A 25845-nucleotide genomic window follows, 5' to 3' on the forward strand; every position below is an offset into this window, starting at 1 on the left:
GAACAAATGAAAAGCATAAACATTAGTAGATTTTTTTTAATTAATGGAGAGAAAATATTTGACATTTGTCGTAACTACTGGGCAAAACTTGAGCTAGTGTTTGTGGCACAGAATTGCCCGATTCCGTTGAGCTCTTGAGCAATCTCGCTCCGCCCACTCCAGTGGTTCACGTGACTGACCGTCGCCCAGGTTGTGTCGGAAGCATCCTGGTGTTAGCAGTTTGCTAGGCGCTGACAAAAATTATAAAGTGAGATGTAGAAATTTTCATAATGGACGAATATATTAGTTGGTGACTACTGGTGACAAAGAAGACAAAGAACTACCCAAACTGGCCTTTTCCAACATGGTCAGTTCGCTGGTAGTTGAAGAGGCCAGTTAACACTGCTAACAAAACACCAGCGGTTAGCTAACGTTCAAACTTTGACGGACAAATGCAGTCATTTGCTAGTTAGCTGCTACCGCTACCCTGCCAATTTACTACCACACCAGCTGGCTAGGTAACACGTCTTGTTATTATACGGTAGTTAGCGTTGAAGCTGTTTACACACCGTCTATAACGCGTTGTTTTGACCAGTCGCTTATATAACCGAAGGTTTAACGTTATTACCAATTAACGTCAGCTAACTTATGAATAATGACTAGTTATTTAGCTAATGCTAACATTAGCAACTTAAACTGTTAGTTAAATTTAAACTGCAGATAACACATACAGTTACTCAGAGTACTTAATTAATACCGACGATCATTGACACAGTAACGGAAAAAAAACAACGTCTTCTAAGTAGCAGGAATATGAATCTTCTTTCTGATTGATTTCGACCAATCACATGAGATAAATAATGCCAAACACCAGGATGCCAAACGAGTGGGGATTAAGGTTTGGGCAACAGCATTGTCTGGAATACAGCTGTCCGCTCATTTTGATAATCCTTGTCTCCTTCACAATGCAGCCACAGTAGATTGTTTTAACTGCTGAGTGTAAAACGCAAAATCTCGTAAATAAGAAAATACCAGACAAACCAATTTCATCGCAGTTGTAGTCAACTTTTCTTTAAAATATGTCTGGGGACGCATCTGATAGTAGTGAAGACTCTGATGGAAAAACAAATGAAAGGGCCTGTACTGTCAAGCACCAAATCACCAATGGTAAGTCAGTCATATTGTCTGTTATCACTGTATGTAATCATAACCATAGCCACAAAGGAAACATCTGTGTACTGTAATTCATCTCATCATTTAAATAATACTGCACGAATGCAATTTATTTCTTTTTTGATGTGCTGGTTCAACCCCACAGCTAACATCACCACATCAGTTTTTTTTCTGTAAAACGTTAATCCTATTTTAAAATACTTTTCCTTTTCCATATATTGTGCAACATATTCATACACTGGGGTTGCATTATGCATTCTCTGAACGTACTCCATGCACATAATGGTATTTTAAATGAAAAAAGATTTAAAATCAGTTTTCTTTGATTTTACTTTGTTACATTTCTTTCAGAGTTTTCTTTGATTTGTGTAACATTGCTTTGTGAGCTGGTTCAGCTATTTGCTAAGCTTTTGTGTGAATGTGTGTTTGTTTTGAAGCTGAGGGGCATGTGAAAAGTCTATAGTATACAGAAACACTAATTAATCTTAGGCTTTAATAATTTTAAAATAGATATTTTTGGGGGGCATTAGAAATTAACAAAACAACAAAAGAGCCAATATTTTTCAAGATTGTAATGGATTATCAGTGTTTTTCCTTTAATATGAAAGATACTTTTTGTTCTGTAAAGACTCCATTGTGTTTTGCTTGGTTTTAATCAGTTTAGGTTACCTAGCGTGCATTAGAGACTAAAGAACAGAATTTGTCATATGTTTTTAATGGACAATGCATCTGTCATTGAATTGATTTTAGAGTGTAAATTTACAAAGAAAAATCCTCACAGATAAAATATAATAAATCAGAGAATTGCTGTTGTACTCTCCCTCCAAGAGTAGTAAAGTCAGCTGTAAATGTGGCTGTAGTGTAATAAACAGTGTGAGTGGATGTTTTTCACCAGCTGTCACAGGTGAAGTGAAATGATCTGCTTAGTGGCTCATTGGATAGATTGTAGATTTTAAGTAGAGCAACCTTTTAATCTAGAGGGTACATCAAAGTGCATTCATGGATTATAACACAAGAAACGGCACATTGGTAAAGCATTTGCTAATATCAAGACATATGGTATGTCTTTTTGTATTTTAATATACTTGGGAAAAAAACAGCCAGAAAAGTACACCACTTTATTTGTGTAGAAAGCTTCCCTTAAAAGATAGAGCTCAGACATAGTTTTTAGATTGTGGCTTGTCTTTTTTAAAACAAAAACTTGAACAGAAATAGAAATTTAAACACTGTTCTTGTCTTTTATTTTTCTTTCTACCACTAGCTAACCTCACAGGTCACACTGAAAGAGTCGGCATGGAGAACTTTGAGCTGCTGAAGGTCTTGGGCACTGGAGGTAAGGATCTGCATGTAGCACTGAATAGAATGAAATGAAGATGAAGCTGTTGTCAAAGGTCAAGTACTGGTATGAGATATACTTAAAGCAGACTTGGTTGATTTCCCTGGCTTGGATAGTATTTTGAAGGCAAAGTGTTTATAATTGATATTTGTAGCTTGTAAGTTAAAGTGAAAAATGTTTCATGTCATTTATATCCTCATTTAAATGTTACACATGAACCAGACAGCATGAAAAGTATCTGATGATTAACAGGGAATCCATATGCTGTTGATGTTACTGATTGGCTACAGGAGATCCTGGTGGCTATTTCCATCAACAAATGAACACCTAATTAAATTTAATGAGGGAGAATGATTCAGATTTCTGCAGATTTGATTAATCTTGCCGCCTGTTCACCGAGTATTTATGTCTTGAAGTGGAAACCATCTCTTTTAGGCACAATCCGATGGTGTACCTGTGTTTGCTGCGTTTGCTTGTTTACCATCGGCAGTAATTTTCAATATTTGTTTGTCTAGCTTACGGGAAAGTGTTTTTGGTCAGAAAGAACAGCGGCCATGATGTGGGCCAGCTCTATGCTATGAAGGTAAGTTTATTAGTGTTGTAATTGAATTAATGTACATCTTAAAGCAGATTTTTATCTAAAAATGTAAATTACTAGTCTATGCTTTAAAATAAATCATTAATTATGATTTTATTAACATTTTATAACCATTTTGTGATTTTGTGTAAAATGTAAATGAGTTGGCCAATATTAGATTAAACATGGTACAGTGACACCACATCAGATGTTAAAACCAAGAAATTATTATTTTTTTCTATTTTATTTGCTCATTTTGGATTTGATGCAAGCAGTTGGGTTGTATAATGTCCTTCCCTTGGACATGGTTGCAGCATGTTGCAACACACCCCAAAGCGAAGTGCCATTCACTGAAAGTTCACGGAAGGAATGGAGAAGTTTAATTTATTTTGGTCACTGCCTTAGGTGTTAAAGAAAGCAGCTATCGTTCAGAAGGCAAAGACAACAGAACATACTCGCACTGAGAGACAAGTCCTGGAGCACATCCGCCAGTCTCCCTTCCTGGTTACTCTTCACTATGCCTTTCAGACTCAGAGCAAACTACATCTCATCCTGGGTGAGACACTGGGGTGGGACACTGGGAAAAATGTACCAAATATAGAGAACTCTTCTCTCTTGAAACACTGAAGGTCTTCTTTATGTTTCTGTCTTATACTGTATGTGTTTTTGTTGGCATTTCTTTTTTTTTCTTTTTGCACAATGTGTGTTTGTGTAGTTCTTTGTATTATGTCTATTCAAGCTCCCTGTGTATTTGTCTGTGTGTGTGAGTACAGACTATGTGAGCGGTGGGGAGATGTTCACTCATTTGTACCAGCGGGATCACTTTCCAGAAGAGGCAGTACGGATTTATATTGGAGAAATAATTCTGGCTCTAGAACACTTGCACAAGGTGAGGATTATTGTTTCCAGCTTTTACACATGCTAGAGTTATTTCTTTAATTTTGGCTAGAGCCCGCTGCTTACACAAACTAAACATTTTAGCGACATGATACTTTTCATAGAATTGGGGTTGTGAGGCCAGAGACGCCAACCCCAACTCACTCCTAATTTAAGCCCTATAGGTTGTGGTCTTTTAGCTCTGGTTTGGTCTAAACAAGCTGATGGTTAAAGAAGTAAGCCTTTCATCTGTTAAGCATTTAACGTTATTCACCAGATTAATGTTACGTTAGCTCCATAAACACTAGGTTGCGTTCACATTGTTGTATACAGATTGATAAAGCCAGCAATATTGTGTTTCTGTGTATACATGACACATGCTGCTTTCTCTGTTCATATAATACTGCTTTTAAAGTGAATGACATCAGTAAATTTTCATTGTGTAAACGGTCTGTTGAAGCCAGCAATATTATGCACCCCATGTCTGAAAAGGGCTTTTGTCATTTAGTGCTGAACAGGAAGTCTGAGTTTCTTTATTGTGAGAAATACTCTGAAGCTCATAGAAGTGGTTTCCTAATGATGTTTCACAGCTACTTTAGTTTTAGATTTAGTTTTAAAGTAGGTGTGCACCAGTGGCCTTAAATGATACTCATGACTTCTTTGAGTAGTTACACAAACCACTACATGGAGGGTGATTGGGTGCATTTTCAAGGTCCTTTTTAAAACATAATGAGTGTGTTCTTGAGGGTTTTATTTGGAAGCATTTCAGCCATCTCTTTGTAAATTATGACCTTCACTAGGTATCCTAAACTCACATTGCAGCACTTAAGTTATGAGATAGTGGATTTGTGTTTAAATTAGTGTCCACAGAAATTGTCCAGCGACATTGGCTGAAAATCCTGCAGACTTTCATGAGTCGTTCCTTTTATAAATAATATCAAATAAAAGCATTTTTATTTTGGGGACTAGTATTTCCTGCATTATAGGCTTGCTGTTGTTTGGGCAGTTATTTGTTTTGACACATTTTGGGATTAGGACCCCTAGCTGGGATTAGAAAATGCTGTGATTACTAAAAATAACCGATACATAAGTGGCCACTTTTTCCTTTTTTGGTTGCAAAAATGTTTTTAGGGTTTCTCTGTTTGTACTGCCTGCTGTCTCTGTTCACAAATTACAGCTTTTACATGAATGCCACTGGTAAATTTTCATTGTGTACAGCTTGGGATTGTGTACCGAGACATCAAATTGGAAAACATTCTTCTAGACAGTGATGGCCATGTGGTATTGACAGATTTTGGGCTCAGCAAAGAGTTTCTGGAAGAAGATGTAAGTAAATCTAAAACTACAGTGTGAGCATAGCAATGTGTACATGTAAATAGTACCTGGGGTGTTTAACTGTTACCACAATCCAAACTGAAATACATTTTTTTAAGTATGCTTGTTTTCTGATCATCACAGAAGGGGAGGACCTACTCTTTCTGTGGCACCATTGAGTACATGGCTCCTGAAATCATCAGAGGGAAATCAGGACATGGCAAGGTAAATAAAGGATAACGAGGGAGCAAATGCAGGTTTTGGTGTTAAGATCATTTGGGTTATTTGGAAGATTTTGAATGGTCACATATTATGCGCAAAATAATATTTAAATTATTGTTTATATTTACATGTATCAGTGTACGGGGAAGGCTTAAACATTTAACACTACAGATGCTTTAAGACTCATGACTTTGGGCCAGTGTGGTGAATCAAAGATGAGATTAATATCTTTGTTATGGAAGGCAGTACTGCCTCAAAAAACCCACCTTTAAATAATTACACAGTGAAAATTCCTTGTCCTCTTTATTGTGCTTTTCAAGCTGTATTCTGCTTCAGTCAGTAGATTGGTGGAGTCTTGGGATCCTGATGTTTGAGTTGCTGACGGGTGCGTCTCCTTTTACCCTGGAGGGAGAGAGGAACTCCCAAAGCGAGGTGTCAAAGTGAGTACTGCTCAATCCCATCTCCATAAATCATCTGCCTGCCCCTTCTTAACTTATTCAAATTGTCTCTGTTATTAGCTGTGTTTTACTAATAAATGAACCCGTCGGCATTACTGTATTTTTGGGACAAATGCTGATGCTGACTTTATGGGAGTGAAAAAGAATTAATGAACCTAAAAAACTGAGAAAATGTACCATTTTAAGAAAATTTTGAATTTAGTGTGGTTGCACATCTTAAAAAGGTGAACGGGGCAACAAAAGACACTGAAAAGAAACAGTTAGAGCAGGGGTCCCCAACCCCAGGCCTCCTCCAGGTGTCCTGCAGGTTTTAGATCTCACCCTGGGTCAACACACCTGAATCAAATGATTAGTTCATTACCAGGCCTCTGGAGAACTTCAAGACATGTTGAGGAGGTAATTTAGCCATTTGAATCAGCTGTGTTGGATCACGGACACATCTAAAAACTGCAGGACACCGGCCCTCGAGGCCTGGAGTTGGGGACCCCTGAGTTAGAGGAACATAGGATCCTATATCAGATAAGAATGGGACAATATTCATCTCTTCTATGTGCTATTGTGAATAAAATATGGGTTTATGAAATTCAGCATTATATTTAGCTCATCCCAAGTTTTTCTGAATTTGGGTTGTGTATTATTGACTGACATTCTTTACATTGTAAAGAATGTATATAGAAAAGGAAAACATGAAGGTCATTGTTGATGAAGTTTCCACCAGAGCAGTTCAGAAACTAGTTGGCTCAGAAACTAGTTGCTCAAACTGTGATGTGTTTTCTGTTTGCGACACTTTCAGTGCTGCTGAAACAGTACTGAGAGTGTTGTAAACAATAGAGTAGTGGCAGCTTTCCTGGGCAAAGTATGTGATGCCACAATTTCTGCATGATCCCAAGAATAATTTTGTGCCTTATGTTGTGTAAAATATCTTATCGGCCATTATTGGAGGAGCATTAATGTTGACACAGTTGTATTCTTGTCAATTGTTTCTGTATGTTAGCAAAATGTTTATATCTTCCCTTTGCCCTTCAGACGTATTTTGCGCTGTGACCCGCCGTTTCCCTCTATGATTGGACCCATTGCTCAGGACCTGCTGAAAAAGTTGTTGGTGAAAGATCCCCACAAGAGGCTGGGATCTGGACCGCGGGGGGCTGAAGATATCAAGGCACATCCTTTCTTCAAGGTCCGATGTCCCTTAACTGTCTATCACTTAAACATCTTTTCCCCTGTAACCTCAGTTCATTCATCTGTAACTCTTTCATTCTCCTTTTCTGCCTCACAGGGACTGAACTGGGATGACTTAGCACAAAAGAAGGTTGCAAGTCCATTTAAGCCAGAGCTGAAGAGCGAACTCGATGTGGGGAACTTTGCAGAGGAATTCACTGGGATGGATCCTGTTTATTCTCCAGCTAGCACACCCCCGAGCACAGATCGTCTGTTCCAGGTCAGTCATCATCACCTCCACATTGACTCTATCAAATGGTTCTACAAACATGACCCGTAAGCACTATTTAACTTTACAATCTGAAAAGTTCAACAAGTGCTTGTTAATAAGTAAAGGCTGTAATAATTCTTCAGTGAGCTACATCATAGTTACACCTAACACATCTCCTCTGTTTTAGGGCTATTCTTTCATTGCACCCTCCATCTTGTTCAATAAGAACGCAGTCATGGGAGACTTTGTTGAAACCCAAATTGGTGCTGACCGACCAGCTTCTGCTTCTGTCCAACGCAGCGCAATGTTACAGGTATGATCTGTATGGGTGTTTTTAAATAATTCTGTCATATGTTTGGTTTCAGGACTGTTTGTTAACAGAAAAGAAGGAAAAGAGCAGGAGAAGCTAAAATATTAGCTGAAGTTGGCTTGTTTTATCTGACAGGATGCTTTGTATTATTAAATAATATTCAAGACACTTTGTACTGATCTCGGTAAACAGCACAAAAATCTATTTGGAACAGAAAAAGTTTGTCAGTCTGTCTAGTTGACATTTATCACCTGCGTGTGAAAGGTGTCAGACTCAACTCAGCAATATTTTTAGCTCGTCTTTTAAAAAAATGTTCCAAAATCTTCCAGAAATCAAAGAAATTCGCAGCTATTTCTTTATGTTATTAGATTTATAAAAGATGTAAGCTGGAATTTGAAAATACTGTTGTCATCCTGATTCTAATTACAGTGATAAACAATAAATTATGTTTATATGCAAAAGTAAAATTTCTGTGTAGGTTCTCAGTCATCTGGGTCATGGTAGTCTGTGAAGCTTGGAAAGAGAGTGAATTTAAATAGGTCGAGTCGCTTTCTTTCCAAGCTCCTTAGGTAAATGTGAAATGTATTTTTAGGTCAGTCCAAAATTGTTACTTCATAGTAATTCCTTCCCTGATATTAGCGGTGTAAGATATAAGGAGGTTTATTTTTTTGTAAAGCACTACATATAAAATACTAATTAAAGTAAAAACTATTATCCAAGTTATATAGTTGGGGAGTTAAAAATGAAAGTATCTCTTTATATAGAGAGTGTACCCAGCTAGTGATAAATTTATACATATTACTTAGTGGTTACTATTAATATATTCATGTAAGAGGCACAATTTAAAGTGGATCTACTGTGCTCCTGCTCAATGATCGGACTCTCAGACTGTACTAGAGTAGCTTTGTATATTCATAATTCAAAATAATCCTGTGTAACCTTATACTGAGCCAAGATGAGGCCCCTGAGTTTACCCACAATCTGAATAAAGCCCTTCAGTCATCTGATTGGGTTCCCGTCATAAACAGGAAGTTTGAACAGCAGATTGGTGAGCGTTCTGTGCTCACAGTCAGAGTCATGTGTTTGTCTAAGATGATGATATAAGAGATAATCTACTGATGACAGTGAGTGAGTAGAAAATGCTGCCTGAAACTGAAAATTTAGAGCTATCTGAAGGCTGAGCTTTGTTCTCAAAGAAATTACTTGCACAAACGCTGACTTCATGATTTATTTGATATTTTTGTTCTGTTTAATATAGAATACAGTGTTGTAAAGGTTTATATACAGATATGACAGAAAATTGGCAAAAACATATTATGTGGACTTTGAGGAAAGCTTACAAACAGTGCTTAACAAGCATTCCTGTTTTAGGCCAAAATGTCTTAACCAGTTTGACCTGTCTTAAGACGTAGAGTTTGATGACATGTTGTACTTTGTAAAACTTAGTGTTTTACAAAGTACAACATGTTTTATCTTTCTGAATTACTTATTCAGTTTTAAGGTATTTCTCTTTACAAATGTGGGAGCTGAATTTCAAGGTTGCTTCATGTAAAGGTCAAAGTATCCCTTCAGCTTTGCTGGGGCCATGTCTACTGCCTGAAGTATAATAATCTCCTTTGATGGCTCAATGCTACGTTTTTTTTGTTCAGGAATCCCAGTTTTTTCAGCACTATGAGCTGTGTTTTCAAGGACCACCTCTAGGCGAGGGTAGTTTCTCTGTGTGCAGGAAATGCAAACACAAGCAAACTGGCCATGAGTACGCCGTCAAGATCGTCAGCCGTAGGTGAGCAGAGATGAAATACTTCTTAGTACAGTGCTCTTTAACAGATCTGTGTCAGTGTGTCAATACTTTACTGTATCACAGTACCACTGGAACGTAAAGGTGACTGAATGCCCTTAATGTTGTCTTTCTTTGTTAGAATGGAGGCAAACACTCATAGAGAGATTGCTGCCTTGAGGCAGTGTGAGTCTCACCCCAACATCGTCAAGCTGTATGACGTCTTTACTGATCAGGTAGAATGGAGAATACATAGGATAAAGATAAAAATGATGTATTGGTCAATATTAAGCTACACATAAAAACATCACCCCTCACGACCTTCTCTGCATGTCTCTGTCAGTATCACACATATTTAGTGATGGAGCTTCTGCGAGGTGGGGAGTTGTTGGAAAGGATCAAGAGGAAGAAACTGTTTGGCGAGGCAGAGGCCAGTCAGCTGTTACAGAGCCTGGTCTCAGCTGTCAGCTTCATGCATGAGGCTGGAGTCGTACACAGAGACCTCAAACCAGAGGTGGGTGGAGATTTGATAACTTTATCATTCCTGACAATATATATATAACACGCATGTTTAAAAAGATAGAAAAAAAGAATCTTGTAACTGGGGATCTGCTGTCTCGTATGTGAGAGATGTGTGTGACGTTATTATTTTTTCAGCATGACTTTTACATGATGTAATCCGAGTTAAAAAGTTTTCTTTTAAAAAGAGAGAAAGAGCGACAATCACTGATTGTCCAAAACATGGACGTTGCCATCATGATGTCACTCACTGGTTTTTGGACTGCATTTTGAAGCTTCTCCTTAAATTTAATGTTTTCAAATGACAGACTGGTGTATCAACTACCATACGTGAGCAATCAACAGACACAGATATCTGCTAATTAGCCTTAAGTAGGAGAGGTAACACACTAAAAACAAAACTGAAGCACAAATATTATTTGTCTAATAATTCAATTTAAAATGCTCTTGAAGGCCCCAGCAGCACACACATGTAGGAGGGAGCAAGTTCAGTGACTTAAAGTGGTGGACGTGAAGCCTAGCAGACATTGATTGGCTGCTCCTTTTGTTGGACCCAAAGCAGCTGTGCCAGCAACTTCAACATTTAAATTAATAAGTTAGAAAAAAATTACAAAAATAAAATTGGAAACTGTCCACAGACGTCAAAACCACTTTTGTACCAGGCTATAAACATGTTTTCATTTAATGCTGTTTAGTTTTTTTTTAATGGAAGTCTATCAAGGCTGAATCGTTTTAGGAGCCAGCCTCAAATTGCCGATTTAGGAACAGCAGTTTTTGGCACTTCTATGTTGGCTTAATTTTTCACCTCTGCAGGCTACTGCTCGACAACAGTGCATGATGTGACTTTTGTGGTGCTTTTCAAAATGAAAGCAGCAGATTTCACACACACACACACACACACACACACACACACACACACACACACACACACACACACACACACACACACACACACACACAGACATTCCCTTCTTAAGATGGCTGTAAGGTTTAATCAACTGAAGAAGGCTTTTATATGGTGTGCATAAAAATTGTGAACGAGACATGTTGGCAAATATCACCTAATAACTTTAAGATGTCTCTAGTATGGCTTTTATTTTTGATGCACACCTAAAAGGATTAGAACTGTTTATTTGCACTGTCTGTTTACACATAAGTTCTGGTACATGCCAACCGGTGGTGGCTGTCATACTCGTATTTACTAATAGTCTTTACTCTGTCAGGAAAATTGAATCTTAATGTGTAAGTAAAATAAGAGCTGATCCTCATGGCTTTTGTTTGTTTACCTTACAGAACGTGCTGTTTGCAGATGAGGGGGAGGACTCTGTGCTGAAAGTAATAGATTTTGGATTTGCTCGCCTGTGCCCTGCAGGCAGCGCCCCCCTGCAGACTCCCTGCTTCACGCTGCAGTATGCTGCACCAGAGCTTTTCGAGAGTGCAGGATATGATAAATCCTGTGACCTCTGGAGTCTCGGGGTCATCCTGGTAATTGAATCTGAATATGTTGATTTTTATCATAGCTCGGCTGACTGAATTACTAATGACCCTTGTGTGCGTCTTTCTCAGTACACCATGCTCTCAGGCCAGGTGCCGTTTCAGAGTGAGCAGCGTGGAATGACCTCATCATATGCTGCCGACATCATGCAAAAAATAAAAGAGGGGGATTTCTCATTGGATGGGGAGCCCTGGAAGGGTGTGTCAGAGGATGCCAAAGAGCTTGTTAAAGGTACTGAATATGTTTGTTCTTAGTTTGCTTTAGTTGAGATAAATGCCTGTTGAATTTCCTCTATTGCTTGCTTGTTTGTGTCTCTTTTCCTGTTTTAAGGCCTGCTAACAGTGGATCCAGAAAGCCGTCTCAAACTCTCTGATCTGAAAGAGAACAGCTGGCTTCAGGGTGGAGCATCCATGTCCACCACTCCTTTGTGCACGCCAGATGTGCTCGAGTCCAGTGGGCCCACTGTCCGCACTTATGTCAATGCTACCTACAAGGTAATAGATTGGTGTAAAAAACTTCTAAAAGGTCTCAGAAAGAATCTTAAATAAATGTATTTTATCTCACTTTTGTCGCCTTCCACTCTCACCAGGCTTTCAACCGAGGTAAGCGAGAAGGCTTCTTTCTGAAAAGTGTCGACAATGCTCCTCTTGCGAAACGACGAAAGATGAAGATGACCAGCACAGGAGTAGAGACCCGATGGAGTTCATCCTCTTCTTCTTCGTCTTCTTCCACTTCCTCTACTGCCTCTGCAACAGCATCCAAAACACAGCCAAAGCAAGCCGTGATCCCAAAGCAGAGCTAGCCTGGCAACAGAACAGGGAGAAAGTGTTATGTGCTTGTATGGCAGCACAACGTCCTCCAGCGGTCAGTTAAAAAAAGCAAAAGCATACTGACAAATGAGAACACTGTCTTTACTTCATGTAAAATATAATTCCACTTTAACAGCTGCAGGTTTTCATTCCTCATGCTGTATTCTTTAAAAAACAAAACATGTATTTTCTGTGATGGAAGAGGAGGCCTGACTGTCAGAAACTTTTAATACTTATTCAGTATTCACTCACTTTATTTTGGTGAGATCGCACACTAAAAGTTAAAAATGAGACATTTACCTGGTTTTACTGTGGGTAAGAAACAGTGCCTGGCTACATAGGGAAAAGGGAAAAAAGGAGCCATAAATAAGCAGAAGCCATATAAAAAGCAAAAGAAGTGAATACATTCATTAAGTCATTGTGAAGAGGCACACATTTGCACACAGCAAATGAACAGTCCTACCAGTAATTTGCAGGTTTAATTCTTTGATTGTACTGCCGAGTTTTTTGCCACAAATATAATGATTAACACAAAAACTGCAGAAGTCGACACTGTGCTCTGTTAAGAGCGAGCAAGATTCAGGTGTTTGCAGAGAATGTCAAACGATCAAATGGTTTAAAAAAAAAAAAAAAAGCAGCAAATTTCTGGAAGGATGGAGCACGGAGAGAGATTACTGTGGCGTGCAAAACCTTAAGGATTCTATAGGATGATTAATGCTGTCGGTCTTTGCAAAGAAGCTGCACCTGCAGTACACTACTCACTGTATGGATCCCGCTGAACACTTTGAGGAGCTGGGATTATGTGGCTCTGAAGAAGTGCTTTGATTGTGTGACAAGATGTGTCCAACAGTAGCAGCTGTTTAAAACAAACAAAAAAAAAAGACATGGAGACACAGAAGCAGACATGCAGTGGAGTGCGATTTTCATCATACTTGCTGTATATTACTCGCGCTATCGTGCCTGTCTGAAAATTTCTAGCATGCTAATCTGTTGTGATGATGGACTGTAAGAACTTTTTCTATTTTTGGTATCTTTGAGTCATTGAAAAAAAAGTTACTTGGAGTATTTTCTGTTTTTCTACGCTACCAAGTGCAGCTCAAGTGTTTGCACGTAGATGGAAGCCAAATGTGGCTGGTGATTTTGAACGCACATCGCCTTTGTGAACTTTGAATGATTATTACAGTTTTTATTCCTGATGATATCAAATGTGGGCGGTAGTCTGATTGCAAGGTTGATGCTCAACGATTAAGCTCATCCAGGCTGGCTTTCGTCTTTATTTTTCCACAGAAGTGATTTTAAAACATTTTATGGCTTTGAATTCAAATTACGTTTCAGAATGAGACACCTAATTGTGACTTTTTTGTTGTTTTTTAAGGATGGGGCCACCATCCTATGAGAGCTTTGTATATAATCATCATGCTTTAGAGAAAAAATAATGTATGTAATGATTTGAAATTGATCAGCTGTTTGGGTGGTATATTGTAATGTTTTTTAATGGACTTGCCTCTTTTTTTTTTTCTTTTTTACATGTTGCACAGTCAGTTGATCAGTTAACACACATTTCAGCTTTAAAGGTGCTTTCACTGATATTTATTACATGTAATTGATTTTAATGCTGTGGTAATGGGATTATCATAATTTGGCTCTTGTTGTGTACCAGCCCGGCGTGAATGTTGCTGTATGATAACTGAGTGGCGATGGGAGATTGGTTGTATTGATATTTCTGAACCAGATGAAGCATAATTGCTACTGTTACTGTAATATTTTCCTGTTGTTGTTTGAAGCCGTTGTCTGTTTGAAGGTAACCGGTTGTTTGTTTGGTATTTTTACTTAAGAAACTGCTTTTATTGATATTGGTATTATTTGGTTGTCATAGATATTCTCTCTTCTCTTTTCCTGAGCATTATTTTACTGAGTTGCACTGTCTCTGGTGTTGTTGCTGGGATTTGTCTTTTTGCACCGCAATGTTTTTATTTTATTTTTTTGGCTGGTGCAAAATAAACATTACTTTTCAATAGATTCCTGTGTGGTTTGTCTTCTCGGTGTTGTAATTGGGCTGTAATGCTTGTAATCGCAGTGCTCAGAGGGTTGGAGACCCAAAATGAGAATTTGTTCAAACATACTTCATTGTGCATGAGCCCTGATAGCACTTCTATTTGATTAAGGCTATTTTATGAATGTACCTTTTTTTTGACAGAGGGAGGGAAATGGCCAACGTTCCCTCATACATCTGTGATTTAAAATAGTTTCTTGTGTAAAATTTCTTTTGATACACATTTTTAGTTTATGCAAAACAAGAGCTTGCATGTATTTGAGATATAGAGCACTGATTCTTCTGGGGTGAAATGACATTTCAAGACATTTCACATGCTTAAATCGTATTGCTGATATCCTGTTATAGAAGTAATTAAGTAAAGATAGTCACAAATTGAATTAAGACAGTCACAAAGTGCTGTACACAGTCCACAGAGTCAACTAACCATAGTTTTAGTGGTGGACTTTTCTGCTGCCTTGGTGCCACAAACTGAAAGGCTCTGTACACCACTAGTCTTTAGACGTGTACAGGGAACGCCTCCCAAACTCTTGACACAGCGAGCAGTAATGTATTTTGTAAGAAGCTGAGATATATAATCTGGAGCTTGGCTGCTTAGTTCTCTGTGTGTTAACACAAGAATTTAAAATGAATCCTAAAATCTATTGGGAGCTGATATAAAGAATATAAAATAGGAGTGATGTGAGGGTACTCACTGTGGTGTTAATAGTCGCAGCATTTTGTATAGCTTGGAGGCGTGAAAAAGATGATTTGTCCAAGTTGGTTAGCAGAACATTAAAATAATCTAAATGCAGTGACACAAATACATGAATACTTTGTGTCATCCAATTAAAAGGAAAGTTATATTTAAGCATTAGCTTGTATTGCACTCTATAATACACGTTTTACAGTTTATTTTCATTATATTCATTATGCATTGCACATAGCAATGAAAGGATGCCACATCGTTCAATGCAAATTAAAATCATCAACCTACAGAAGGGCTAAACTCAAAGACACCATAAAAATCAATGAGAAAAAATGATATGGCAGACTAGTCCATTTTGTTGAAATTTCATTGCAGCAACTCAAAATGGTACTCGAGAGTTTCTATGGTCCCCATGTACTTGTATGATCTTATCTGTGAAAAGCACACGGCAGCAGTGGGGGACCTTGCAGTGCTCATCCTGTTCTTCCTTGCACAAAGGAGCAGATTCACCTCCTGTTGATGTTAAACACCTTCTACGGCCATGATTAACAATCCCCTCTACTACTTAACTAACAAGGTCAATATCAATGTAGTTTTACTCACCTGATGCTACACTTTGATTAAAAAGTGTTTGTTTAATTTCTTTTTAGCAATATATGTTTAAAAAACAGAATTCTTAATAAAAGAAAGAAAAAGGAAAAACTCAGTTTTCTGTGTCTCTTAGCAGAGTCTCAAATGTGTGGAGGAGATACCAGGAGACAGGTAGTTACTCTACGAGAGCTGCACAGGGCTTTAGAGAGCCATCGACTCAGCAGCAGGATCGGTAACTGCTCCTGTCAGAGCGTTATGACGTGACCTCCAGTCAGCTGCTCTTGCAGTTTCTGACAAAACTATCAGAAATGGACTGCATGAGGGTGGCATGTAAGCCTGATGTGTCTTAGTGGGCTCACAGTCCTGCAATGTGCAATTTAATTATGGTTCACCAGAGAATACTAGAACTTTCAGATCTGCCACTAACACCCCATTCTCTTCAAAGATGAGAGCAGGTTACAACATGAAAGAATCTGGAGATGATGTGGCATGCTGCCTGGAACATCATCTGGTAAGACAGGTTTGGAAGTTAGTCAGTGACAGTCTGGAAAAGTAAGGCTTTTGAGGATCATGCAGACGTCTATGTGCTGACTGCTGTTGGATACCAGAGTGTGAAGGCAGTTCTTGGATGATAAAGACGTTGATGTCACTCACTGATGTGAGAATAATGTGTGATTTCAGTATTCCCTTGAGTTTTGTAAGCATATTCTCTACAAACAATTTCACCTTCATATAAAAATCTGGGAAAAAACAACATGCCTATTATATTGTTAAAGCATAAGGGGGGGGGGGGGGGGGGCAAACTAAGTCAGCTGGCTCCTTTCAATGTGGAGGACCAGCGACTCTACTCACAGTCGCTCTCGAATGACTGAGCTCCTCGCCCTATCTCTAAGGGAGAGCCCAGCCACCCTTTCATTTCTGTTGCTTGTATCCAAGAACCTCCTTCTTTCAGCCACGACCCACAGCTCGTGACCACAGGTGAGGGAAGGAGTGTAGACTGACTGGTAAATTGACATCACCTTTCCAGCTGAGAATCATGGGCTCAGACTTGGAGCTGCTTATTCTTTGCTTCACACTTTTTAATTCCACATATTTTTTTTTTTATTCCACTGCTTCACACTTGGACGCACATAATATTAAAATTGCGGTTTAATGTTATGTGCCTCATTATTCATTATTTTCATTATTCTCCATTTGCTCTTTTATACCGTACCACAACAGTAAATCCTCCTCCAAGGTTAAATATTCCATACAAATGTGGGCTAGATGTTCAGAATCTCCTCTGCCGCTGCTTCTTAGGAATCAAAACATGTTGACAATGGATGTTTGGTTGCGTGATTGCGTCTGCACGTGTGCTTCCTGCAGTCCACGAGCTGATCTGAACACAGAATTGGTCTTTTCATGGCTGCATATTTATTCTTGTACTTGGTCTTGATCTTGGTGTCCTGGAACTGTTCACATCTACTGTTGAACCTGTGAACATTAGCTCTATTTTTAGTATGGGTGTGTTAAGTGGCAGTAAGAAGAAAGGCAGCAGTGGGAATTGAGCCTCGGTAAATATTGGCGGGCTGTTTCCTTTCACTCAAACTATCCCTCAAAGCCTTTTACTTCTGTTCCTACTGAGCCTCCAGTACAGCTGAGCTGCTTAACAGTGCTGATCCCTGCATGAGGACACTTCTGATTGCCATATACTTCACTGTACTGCTGGTGTAACTGCATATTTATATTTTAATAGTATAAAATGGTTTTTACTGCCTTTTCCCTGACTCTACATGGCATCAAAGCAAAAAATAATTTTCTTTATATCCAATTTCCTGTCTGAACATTTATTATTCTCTCTCTTTGTTCCCAGTTTCCATGTCTATGTAATGAGTTTACTGTACCATTAGGTGGCTGCTGTGTGCTGCCCAGTGTCCTTTGTGTTCAGTTTTTTTCTGCCGTGTCAGCTCTAACATTTGGCTCCTGCCATGAAACATATTAATTTGTGTCTGTGCTTAAAAGAATCAGCTGTTAGATACTTAAAAATGCCTGACCTCATATTAATTTGACCCTTGCATCATTCATCTGCATCATTTGATGCTTGATGGGGAGCAGCACCGGGCTTAGAGCGTTTATGCGCTACATATGGCCATTAGGCTACGTGGATGTTTGAAACCATGCTCAGGACAAAGCAGCAATTAGCAGCAGAGGACGTGAGGATCAGGATAATAAAGGACACAATGTCCACTGATTGATGCAAGGCCTTAATTACTTAGGGCAAGACACTAAAAGACACCTTGTGCCATGTACCAACAATCCCAGAGCCTGTGAAAAAACACTGCAGTAAAGGGTTTGTAGCACTCGCAGAAGCACTGATGAAAGGAGAAGCAAACAGCTGTTTAGTGGGTGTAGAGTTTACCTCTTAATTTAGCACTACACACAAATGTAAAATAGAGCAAAACTGAAGTAATTAGTTATCAGGTATCCTCATATGAGATTAATTGCATTTTTTGTTACCTCATGGTGGATAAAGCATACATTTATAATAACAAGATAAGATATTTGAATAAAATAAGTAACTTTTTGTTTTCAGGGGTCCCACAGGATATCAAGAGGAAGCCAGACAATGTCCATCAAACAATGTACAACATTTGACATCTTCTACTGACAACTACTTATTAATGCAAATTTCAGTGCAAATGGCAGCAAATGCTTACAATTAGGCAAGGAGACATGGTCAAGACATCCTGGTGCCAGACAGACTGGTCAGAGTATTTCAGAAACTGCTGCTGTGCTGGGACTCTCTCTACACAAAGAAAAAGAGAAAAAGAGAAATCTCCAGTGAGCAGCAGTTCTCTGGGTGAAAATACCTTGTTGATGCCAGAGGTCAGGGAGAATGGCCAGACTGGTTCAAGCTGATAGGAAGGCAACAGTAACCCAAATAACAACTTGTAACATCCAAAGTATGTCGAAGAGCATCTCTGAATGTAGAACATTTTGAACTGTGTAGCAGATGGTCTAGAGCAGCAGAAGACTGCACCGAGTGCTACGGTTAGCTAAAAACAGCCTCACCAAAATTGGATAACAGAAGATCAGAAAAACATGTGGTCTGATGAGTCTCGATTTTTGCTACAACATTGAGAATGTAGGTTCAGAATTCGCCATAAATACCATGAAAAACTGGATCCATCCTGCCTTGTATGAATGGGTCAGGCTGCTGCTGGTGTAATGGTGTGGGAAATATTTTCTTGGCACAACTTGAGCCACTTAATACCATCTGAACATGGTTTAAACACCACAGCCTACCTGAGTATTGATGCTGATTGTGTCCATCACTTTATGACTACAGTGTACCCGTGTTCTAATGGCTGCTTCCAGCAGGATAACTCACTTTGTCACTCAAATCAAGCTCAAATCATCTCAAACTTGTTCCTTGAACACGACAATGCACTCAAATGGGCTCCATGGTCACCAGATACCAACACAACAGAGCACCTTTGGGATGGTGGGATGGGAGTATGTTGTTGTATATTTTCTGAAGGGCTCTACGATCATTGCAGGTTAAAGCCAAAAAGTTGGATTCAATGTTGAGTTTCTGCCTCACACCAAGAAGTGCTAAATAAGTATTAGATGTACGCAGCAGTAATTTGTTAGCTGAAAGGCAGATTTTTAGGATCTTAATGTTGGGACATGGAAAAATATTAAAAAAGAACCTTTTGTACATATGACAGTATCATCTGCATAAAGTTGTGTAGAGTAGTCTGAAAGATAGGGCCACGACTTGCTGTTAAGTAGATATAATTTAGACCCTCTTAAAACAACACCCTGCTTTTGTCTTTTATGTAAATATGAACTAAACCTCATCAGTGCATGTAGGGAAAGACAAAAAAGATCAAAATTTGAACTACAAATATTATCCTAGTAAGATAACAATGATCACAAGTGAAAAAAAGAGAGAAAAAAAACATTATTAGTAAATTTAAAGATGGTAGCAGCTGTGAAGAAATTTCAGCCTGAAACCAAATTGATAATGTTAAGTTGCCTTTACTGGTGCAAATACCCAAATAGGTAAGTGTTACCTGCAGTTTTGAGGTTTACATACTGTTAATTAGTCACTGGGAAAATATTTTTCTTTTCATTTTTAATTCATATCACTAGTAGTGTAGAAAACAGCAGCAGGAGTTACTGTAGAGAAGTACAGAGAGCTTAGACAAGCTGAAGCTAGAGCTGATTTAACAGGAGACAGTCAGGTGGACCGGTCAGTGTCCTCTGGGAATCATGCACATCTGTACAAAACTTCATTGTAATCCATCGAGTAGTTTCAGATATTTCTTCTGGTCTGGATCAGATCTGTAGACTCTCACACAGGGGAATATCATATTGGCGGCAGTGATGCATGTGGTAACACAAAAGCAAGGAGAAACCAATAAAACTGATTGGCATGCTTTGCAGCCCCCTTATTGATCGCTGGCAGCAGATGAATCCCCTGCTGAGCCTCGGGGCTAATCAAACTCACCGTTTCACATATTCTACTGACTGTGTGCTGCAGCAAAGGCTGCTTTTATTGGCACAGCGTGTCCTGCAAGCAGCTCCACAGTCTGAAGGGCAAGACTTTTGTATCTGCAGGAAGAAATGTGTGTTTCCTCATAAACATCGCACTTTCGCACAAACAAGCCATGAATTAAACACCAGTTACTGGCTTTTTTGGGTGTTTTTTTGTGTTTTTTGTCAGCTTAGGGGTATTAACAGCCCTACAGACGCCTGTGAAGGTGCCATCAAAGCTGCTATTAACTTCGCTTTAACAATTTGTGGCATACCAAAAATTAAAAGTCCTTTTCAAGGTGTATTGTTTGTTCAGATTTTTCTTCATGCCGCTGTGTGAAACCTCACAGCTTTAATGAGTGAAGTGTGCTGCTGCACTAAAACTTAAAACTCCTCTGTGCTGCAGCTGGTTTTTGCTCCACGGCGCAGTTTAAGCTTCGTTTTGTTCATCAAGCTATTTAACTGATCAGAGAGCTTAATGAAATATTTAACAGCCTATTAAAATATGTGGTTCATGATAATATATATGTCAGAAATATTGCCCATCAAGGAGCCACGACGCTCTATTAGTTCACCGTTAAGTTTCATAAACTCTGACACTGTCCATGGTCCTGAACGCTGCAGCATAAACTCCTCACCACCGGGGGTCACTAGGATGCTTGGCACTGAGAACACAAAGGCCACAATGAGCGTCTCAGAAACGATGGATACCGTGAAAATAATGTGCCATTGAGCCATTAATCAAATCAGTCCCTGGGCGGATGATTTGCACAGAATAAATGTAATATATTGAGCAACGACAAAGACAGATCTGAATGGAACACTTGCTCGAAATCATCAATTACGCTCTGCACGACTTGGACAAGGCCCAAGAACAAAGTGCACTTCCTTTAGTCAGCAGCACAAAAGGAGAAAACATTTAAGGAGTGGCACCGTCATGCTGCAAGAAATCGCTTATTGATATGTTTTCAGAACAGAGCGCGGATACAGACATGAGCCCAGTTTCTACAATTGAACACCAGCGGTGTGTTATGAGATCACTGTGAGACTCAGTGAAATGCTTCCAATACAAAATTTGTGTGAGAAGTGAGCTCACACCACACCACTAATATGACATGTAAAAGCCAGTTTACACAGCCAGTGGTGTTAGTCTTTGGTAAAGGAGCAAAACACAATAAAGGGGGCTTTGTTTGGGTTTTCTTTCCTTGTAATATACGCATGTATCTATGCATGGAAATAAATGTGTAAAACTATACACATTATTATAAGGATTCATTTTAAAGAAGTGCATTAATCCAGAGTTTGAGTCAAACCCGTGGCCCTTTGCTTCCCCTTCTTTCTCCCTACTTTCCTGTCTACCTTCACTGGTCCACTTTCAAATAATAAATAAAATACTTGTGGTCATCTCATTCACACTCGTCTGGCTTCCCCTCAAACCTGCTGTCTACAGGCAGCCAATTATAAAAACACTGGCCTAAAGGGAGGAGAAGAGAATTAGAGTGGTTTCTTTCAGACTGTCAGTGATCAGCGAGCTGCACCGAGGCTCAGGATTATTCTGAACTGCATGACATGCAAATGTTCTCCTGCAAAGCCAATAATAATAATAATGAAAATATGCATCTGGAAGCGAGTATATTAACTTCCACTGGAGCTTGATATTTGTGCTTTAAACTTCACTTTACAAAGTTAGTTACAAGATTATTTTTTTTAATTTTTTATGTTTGGAAGTTTTAATCTCCATCCTGAGACTTTTCTTATAGATGATGGTTCTTATTGTCCATAATGTATCTGGATAGTGAAGTGCTTGTTGTTGAGACAAGTCACACTTAAGATTCCAATGTTTTCTAAACCAAACATTTAGAAAACATTGCCATCATTCCCCTGTCAACACTGAAGACATGCAATCTTGGCAAAAAAACCAAAACCTTTGGCAGATCATTTTACAGACGGACTGAATTTATTACTACTAATGGTGCCTAGATACTTGTAGGTATCAATCTTCTGATCTTTAATGATGGTTTGAGGATATAAGAGCAAATTGCACCACTGCTAAAAGGAAGGAAACTCAGAACAACTGCATCATCTGAATACTTTGAAATATGTCTCTCTCTGCACTGACTTCTACATCCGTTCATATACAAAATGAAATGCAGCAGAGACAGATTGCAGCTCCTAGGAGAGAGCCACAGTTCAGCAATCTAACCAATAATAATATGATCACGGTGAAAAGAGTTTAAATGCTAAAAAAATGACAGATAGGTGTTACTGAAAGCAGGTGAGAAGTCAACAAATAAGATTCACGCATGTGTTTTAGGACCTTCTAGATGTAGCAGTTGCATCCTCTGCACCTGCACCAGTGTCAGAGAGGTTCCTCTTACTGGGCTGAAGTCATTTAACCCCTTTCACTGTTAGGTAGCACCGAGTGAAAGACTGACTAATGTGTTATATAGTAGCAACTGTACAGTCCAGAGCTTTTGAAACCTGAGCTACACTTCTGATCGTAAGGTCTGCATTCCCCTCTCTTTTTTTCCTACCATCACCTCTTTGCTTTACTTAAACATTTCATAACAGTTTGCTTTTTTAAAAGATACATCAATGCTCTCAGAAAAACCAAACCATGTTTCACGACACCACTTTTATTTAAAGATTATTTTTGAACTGAGCTCCAAAATGTCAGCAGCTAAGTTTTGAACTATGTGGACCTTGATTTTTTTTCCTGTAGTTTGTGTCATTTGTATAGAAGAAACTTCATTAACCCGAGGGTCAACATATTTTCACCGCTTACAGAATCCTGTAATTGACATTGGAAATTAAAAATTGCATGTTAAGAGCTTTTGTTGAGGAGTGACAGTTTGTTAAATTAACAGCAGTATGTGTGGATGAACACTTTTCGGCTAATGAGCCAGCGCTTCCTTTCCTCTGGATTGCAGGTGAAAGAGCCACGGCGCCTTATGAAATAGATTCTTTTCTCTTTTTTTGTTGCATAAATCTGCAGGACTTCCTCCCTCTTTGCTTTGTCCTCCTCTGTCTCAGTGACATTTACACGAGCTACTTTAATTTTGGAGTAGCTGCATCTGTGAATGGCTGATAGAAAACTGATTCAAGTGCCGAGCACAAAGGTGCTGTCACTTAATGAAACAGGTCAACGCAATATTGTAAGGCTAAAGACTTCCGTTCTTTTTTTGTTAGGAATTACATTACCGAGGAACTTGAAATGCCTGTCGATACAATGGTATGTCTGTTATGGGCGTATAAGAGACACAGAGCTGATGGGAAGATCTTTACCTCGCGTTTCTTCTTGCCCTATACCCTTTCACCTCTGCTGTAAAAGAGCCTTCACTAGCTGACAACTTCTCGGAACAGAATAACTGTGTATTGATTCAGCAGCTAAAGAGGCATTTTCAATTCGCAAACCATTCAAACAGCCTTCCCTTCACTTTTTACTCCACCAATTCCATTAACCTCACCCTCCCCTCTGGCACCCCTCAGCCCTCTCACTCGCTGTTAACCCTGCCCGGCTTTATTCTCATCTCATCATTTCTGGTTCAGATGAGATACTATCATTACCTCCCTGCACACGTCCATCTTTAGGCACGATTGTGCCGCCACACGCCTGCCCGCCGCAATATTAAGCGCGCTGTAAAAACCTAACATCACAGGATATCTTCCCTCCTCAGTGATACCCTTTAACAAGCCCGCTCAGGCTGTTAACAGATTCAGCTGGCAGCAGGGATGCCATGTACAAACAAATAATCCAAGTCTGTAAAAGAAAAAAGAAAGAAAGAAAGCGAAAGGTAAACATTACTGCGATGTATTTAAAAAAAATCACACTGGAGCTTCAGCGGGGGCAAACCTGAAAGGATGACGAGGCAGCTTTTAAACATGTTGAATACCTCCAGCTGAAAGCACGCGGAGTGAAAAGAGGTTTCACAAAGAGGAGGAAGGAAGAGAACAAAACCAACAGGGGAGGAATCGTTGAGGCTGCGCTGGTATGATTTCTTCAGCTTTTGTGTAATATAAATTATGAGGCATATCTATCTCCCCGGCATTGTTAAGTGCACCTCCTCGGTATTTGATCTGCGGGGCTGTGAGCAGTTTATTAAAAATGGAAGTCATTCTAAATGAGCCAGTAATGCTCAACCCTTTCAGGAAAATCTTAATGGATCCCAGCCTATCTCTGACAAGGTTAAATGCTCACGGAGACAGCCAGAAACGTTAACGGTCGAGATTATGGAGAGATGAATACCAACAAGCGTGCACTGTGGATTCAACTGGATCATTGGGAAGCGTCATAGATTCACCCACTGAGTGCAGCACACATGTGGAAACCTCACATAGACCTCATATATCTGTAGCCTCCATACTATTGATTTTTCATTGTGTTTTATCTGCTGTACATTGCAGATAATTCTACATGATATCCGAATCATGCAATCAGACTCACAGAAGCTTCACTGAAGTGAACTCCACCTCGCGTCTGCACAACTTGCATTGTGTCTGTGTATTCTGTGCTTTTCCACATTTGCATGCACGTCCTGTATCTGCAGCTTGTTTCCGTATTTTGATGTGCTGTTTCTGTTTGGTTGGGCTGTCTGCTTTTGTTGCACATTTCTCTATTTCCTGGGGTTTTCTTCACCTTGCAGTATTTTTTCTCTCTAAATGCTGAGTGTGCGCTGTCATACCGATAAAGATGTTTTCTTGATTTCCGTGTGTTTTTTCCCTCTATTTGCATGCCTATATTTATGCAGTAGTCTCAGGACCACCATGCTGCTGAGCTTCAGGAAGCAGGGGAGCTGCGTTTGAAATAACTCGAATTTAGCGGAACGCTTCTTCCTCTGCTCGCTGTAGCTCCAGAGAAGTTGAGAAGCAGTCCGCTGATGTTTCACCGTCACAAAAGCCCAACGTCAAGCACAGGAAATGAAGAGAAATAAATGCCTGTTGACTAATGTTTAAAAGGGAAGCCAAACTGTTGAGCGGCTGTTCACAAGGTCACATATGTGAACCATAAAATGTAAATGTTTTACCAGGATGATGTGCCTCTCCACATGAAGTATGTCCTTGTGCTGACACCACTCAGAGGATAAATTCAGCCTCATTAACTCGGAATAGCTGAAAGCAGAGGAATTTGTGTTACAGTTTGATGACACGAGATTGTCTGAATAAAACATTATCTGTGTTTGTTTGGCGAGGAGTGCCTTTAAAGTCTTTGGAATAGGCTGTTCGTATGCATCTTTAATGTCATGCTCACACGTCCCCATTTATAATGAATAAATATAATCTGAATATGCTCACAGATGCCATGGAAACTGTGCTTAAGTTGACATCCTGGTGTGTGTTAGCACATTCTCAGAGTATTTTTAGAGCTTCTCTGTAACTGGAATAAGATCTTAGCTGGGCTTTTTGTTAATATAATATATTATGTTTACATAAGTTAAAGCCACAAGACAAACTTTCAATATGAGGTCAATTCCTGTTATTTAATGTATTCACTATGCCATAAAAAACTAATAAGCTTTGTTGAGGCTGGCTGCTTTTCTGCTCTTTTTTGGTCCAGTCCTTGTACCTGATCATTTTCACTATCAGAGAATTTTCCTTATTTGCTAAGCCACATGTGTTGTGTCTACACATGACAGACAACTTTGCAAAGAACCATTTTTAAATTGTATCTTCAGACACAAAAACTATCTACAGCTGATAAAATCTGTCTGAAAGTCCAGC

The 25845-nt window shown here is 39.2% G+C and overlaps 1 protein-coding gene across 1 annotated transcript; it reads left to right on the forward strand.

Annotated features, from left to right (window-relative positions):
• Window positions 1-176: 176 nt before the first annotated feature.
• rps6ka4 (ribosomal protein S6 kinase, polypeptide 4) lies at window positions 177-14293 on the forward strand. Its single transcript, XM_063485773.1, has 18 exons — window positions 177-1146; window positions 2414-2485; window positions 3004-3071; window positions 3471-3621; window positions 3839-3954; window positions 5160-5267; window positions 5400-5480; window positions 5814-5917; window positions 6962-7112; window positions 7212-7373; window positions 7552-7677; window positions 9324-9457; window positions 9594-9687; window positions 9795-9965; window positions 11264-11455; window positions 11537-11696; window positions 11796-11959; window positions 12055-14293. The coding sequence occupies exons 1-18, from the start codon at window positions 1059-1061 to the stop codon at window positions 12265-12267; spliced, it is 2355 nt and encodes a 784-aa protein (XP_063341843.1). The 5' UTR covers window positions 177-1058; the 3' UTR covers window positions 12268-14293.
• The last annotated feature ends 11552 nt before the right edge of the window (window positions 14294-25845 follow it).

The sequence above is a fragment of the Pelmatolapia mariae genome, linkage group LG10_11 (genome assembly GCF_036321145.2).
Source record: "Pelmatolapia mariae isolate MD_Pm_ZW linkage group LG10_11, Pm_UMD_F_2, whole genome shotgun sequence".
Taxonomy (NCBI): domain Eukaryota; kingdom Metazoa; phylum Chordata; class Actinopteri; order Cichliformes; family Cichlidae; genus Pelmatolapia; species Pelmatolapia mariae.

Bases quoted from the DNA above. Each gene is read 5' to 3' on its own strand.
- rps6ka4 (XM_063485773.1), top strand. From the start codon at position 1,059: ATGTCTGGGGACGCATCTGATAGTAGTGAAGACTCTGATGGAAAAACA. The intron at 3,955-5,159 runs GTGAGGATTATT...CATTGTGTACAG, and splicing joins CTCTAGAACACTTGCACAAG to CTTGGGATTGTGTACCGAGA. The intron at 7,374-7,551 runs GTCAGTCATCAT...CCTCTGTTTTAG, and splicing joins GCACAGATCGTCTGTTCCAG to GGCTATTCTTTCATTGCACC.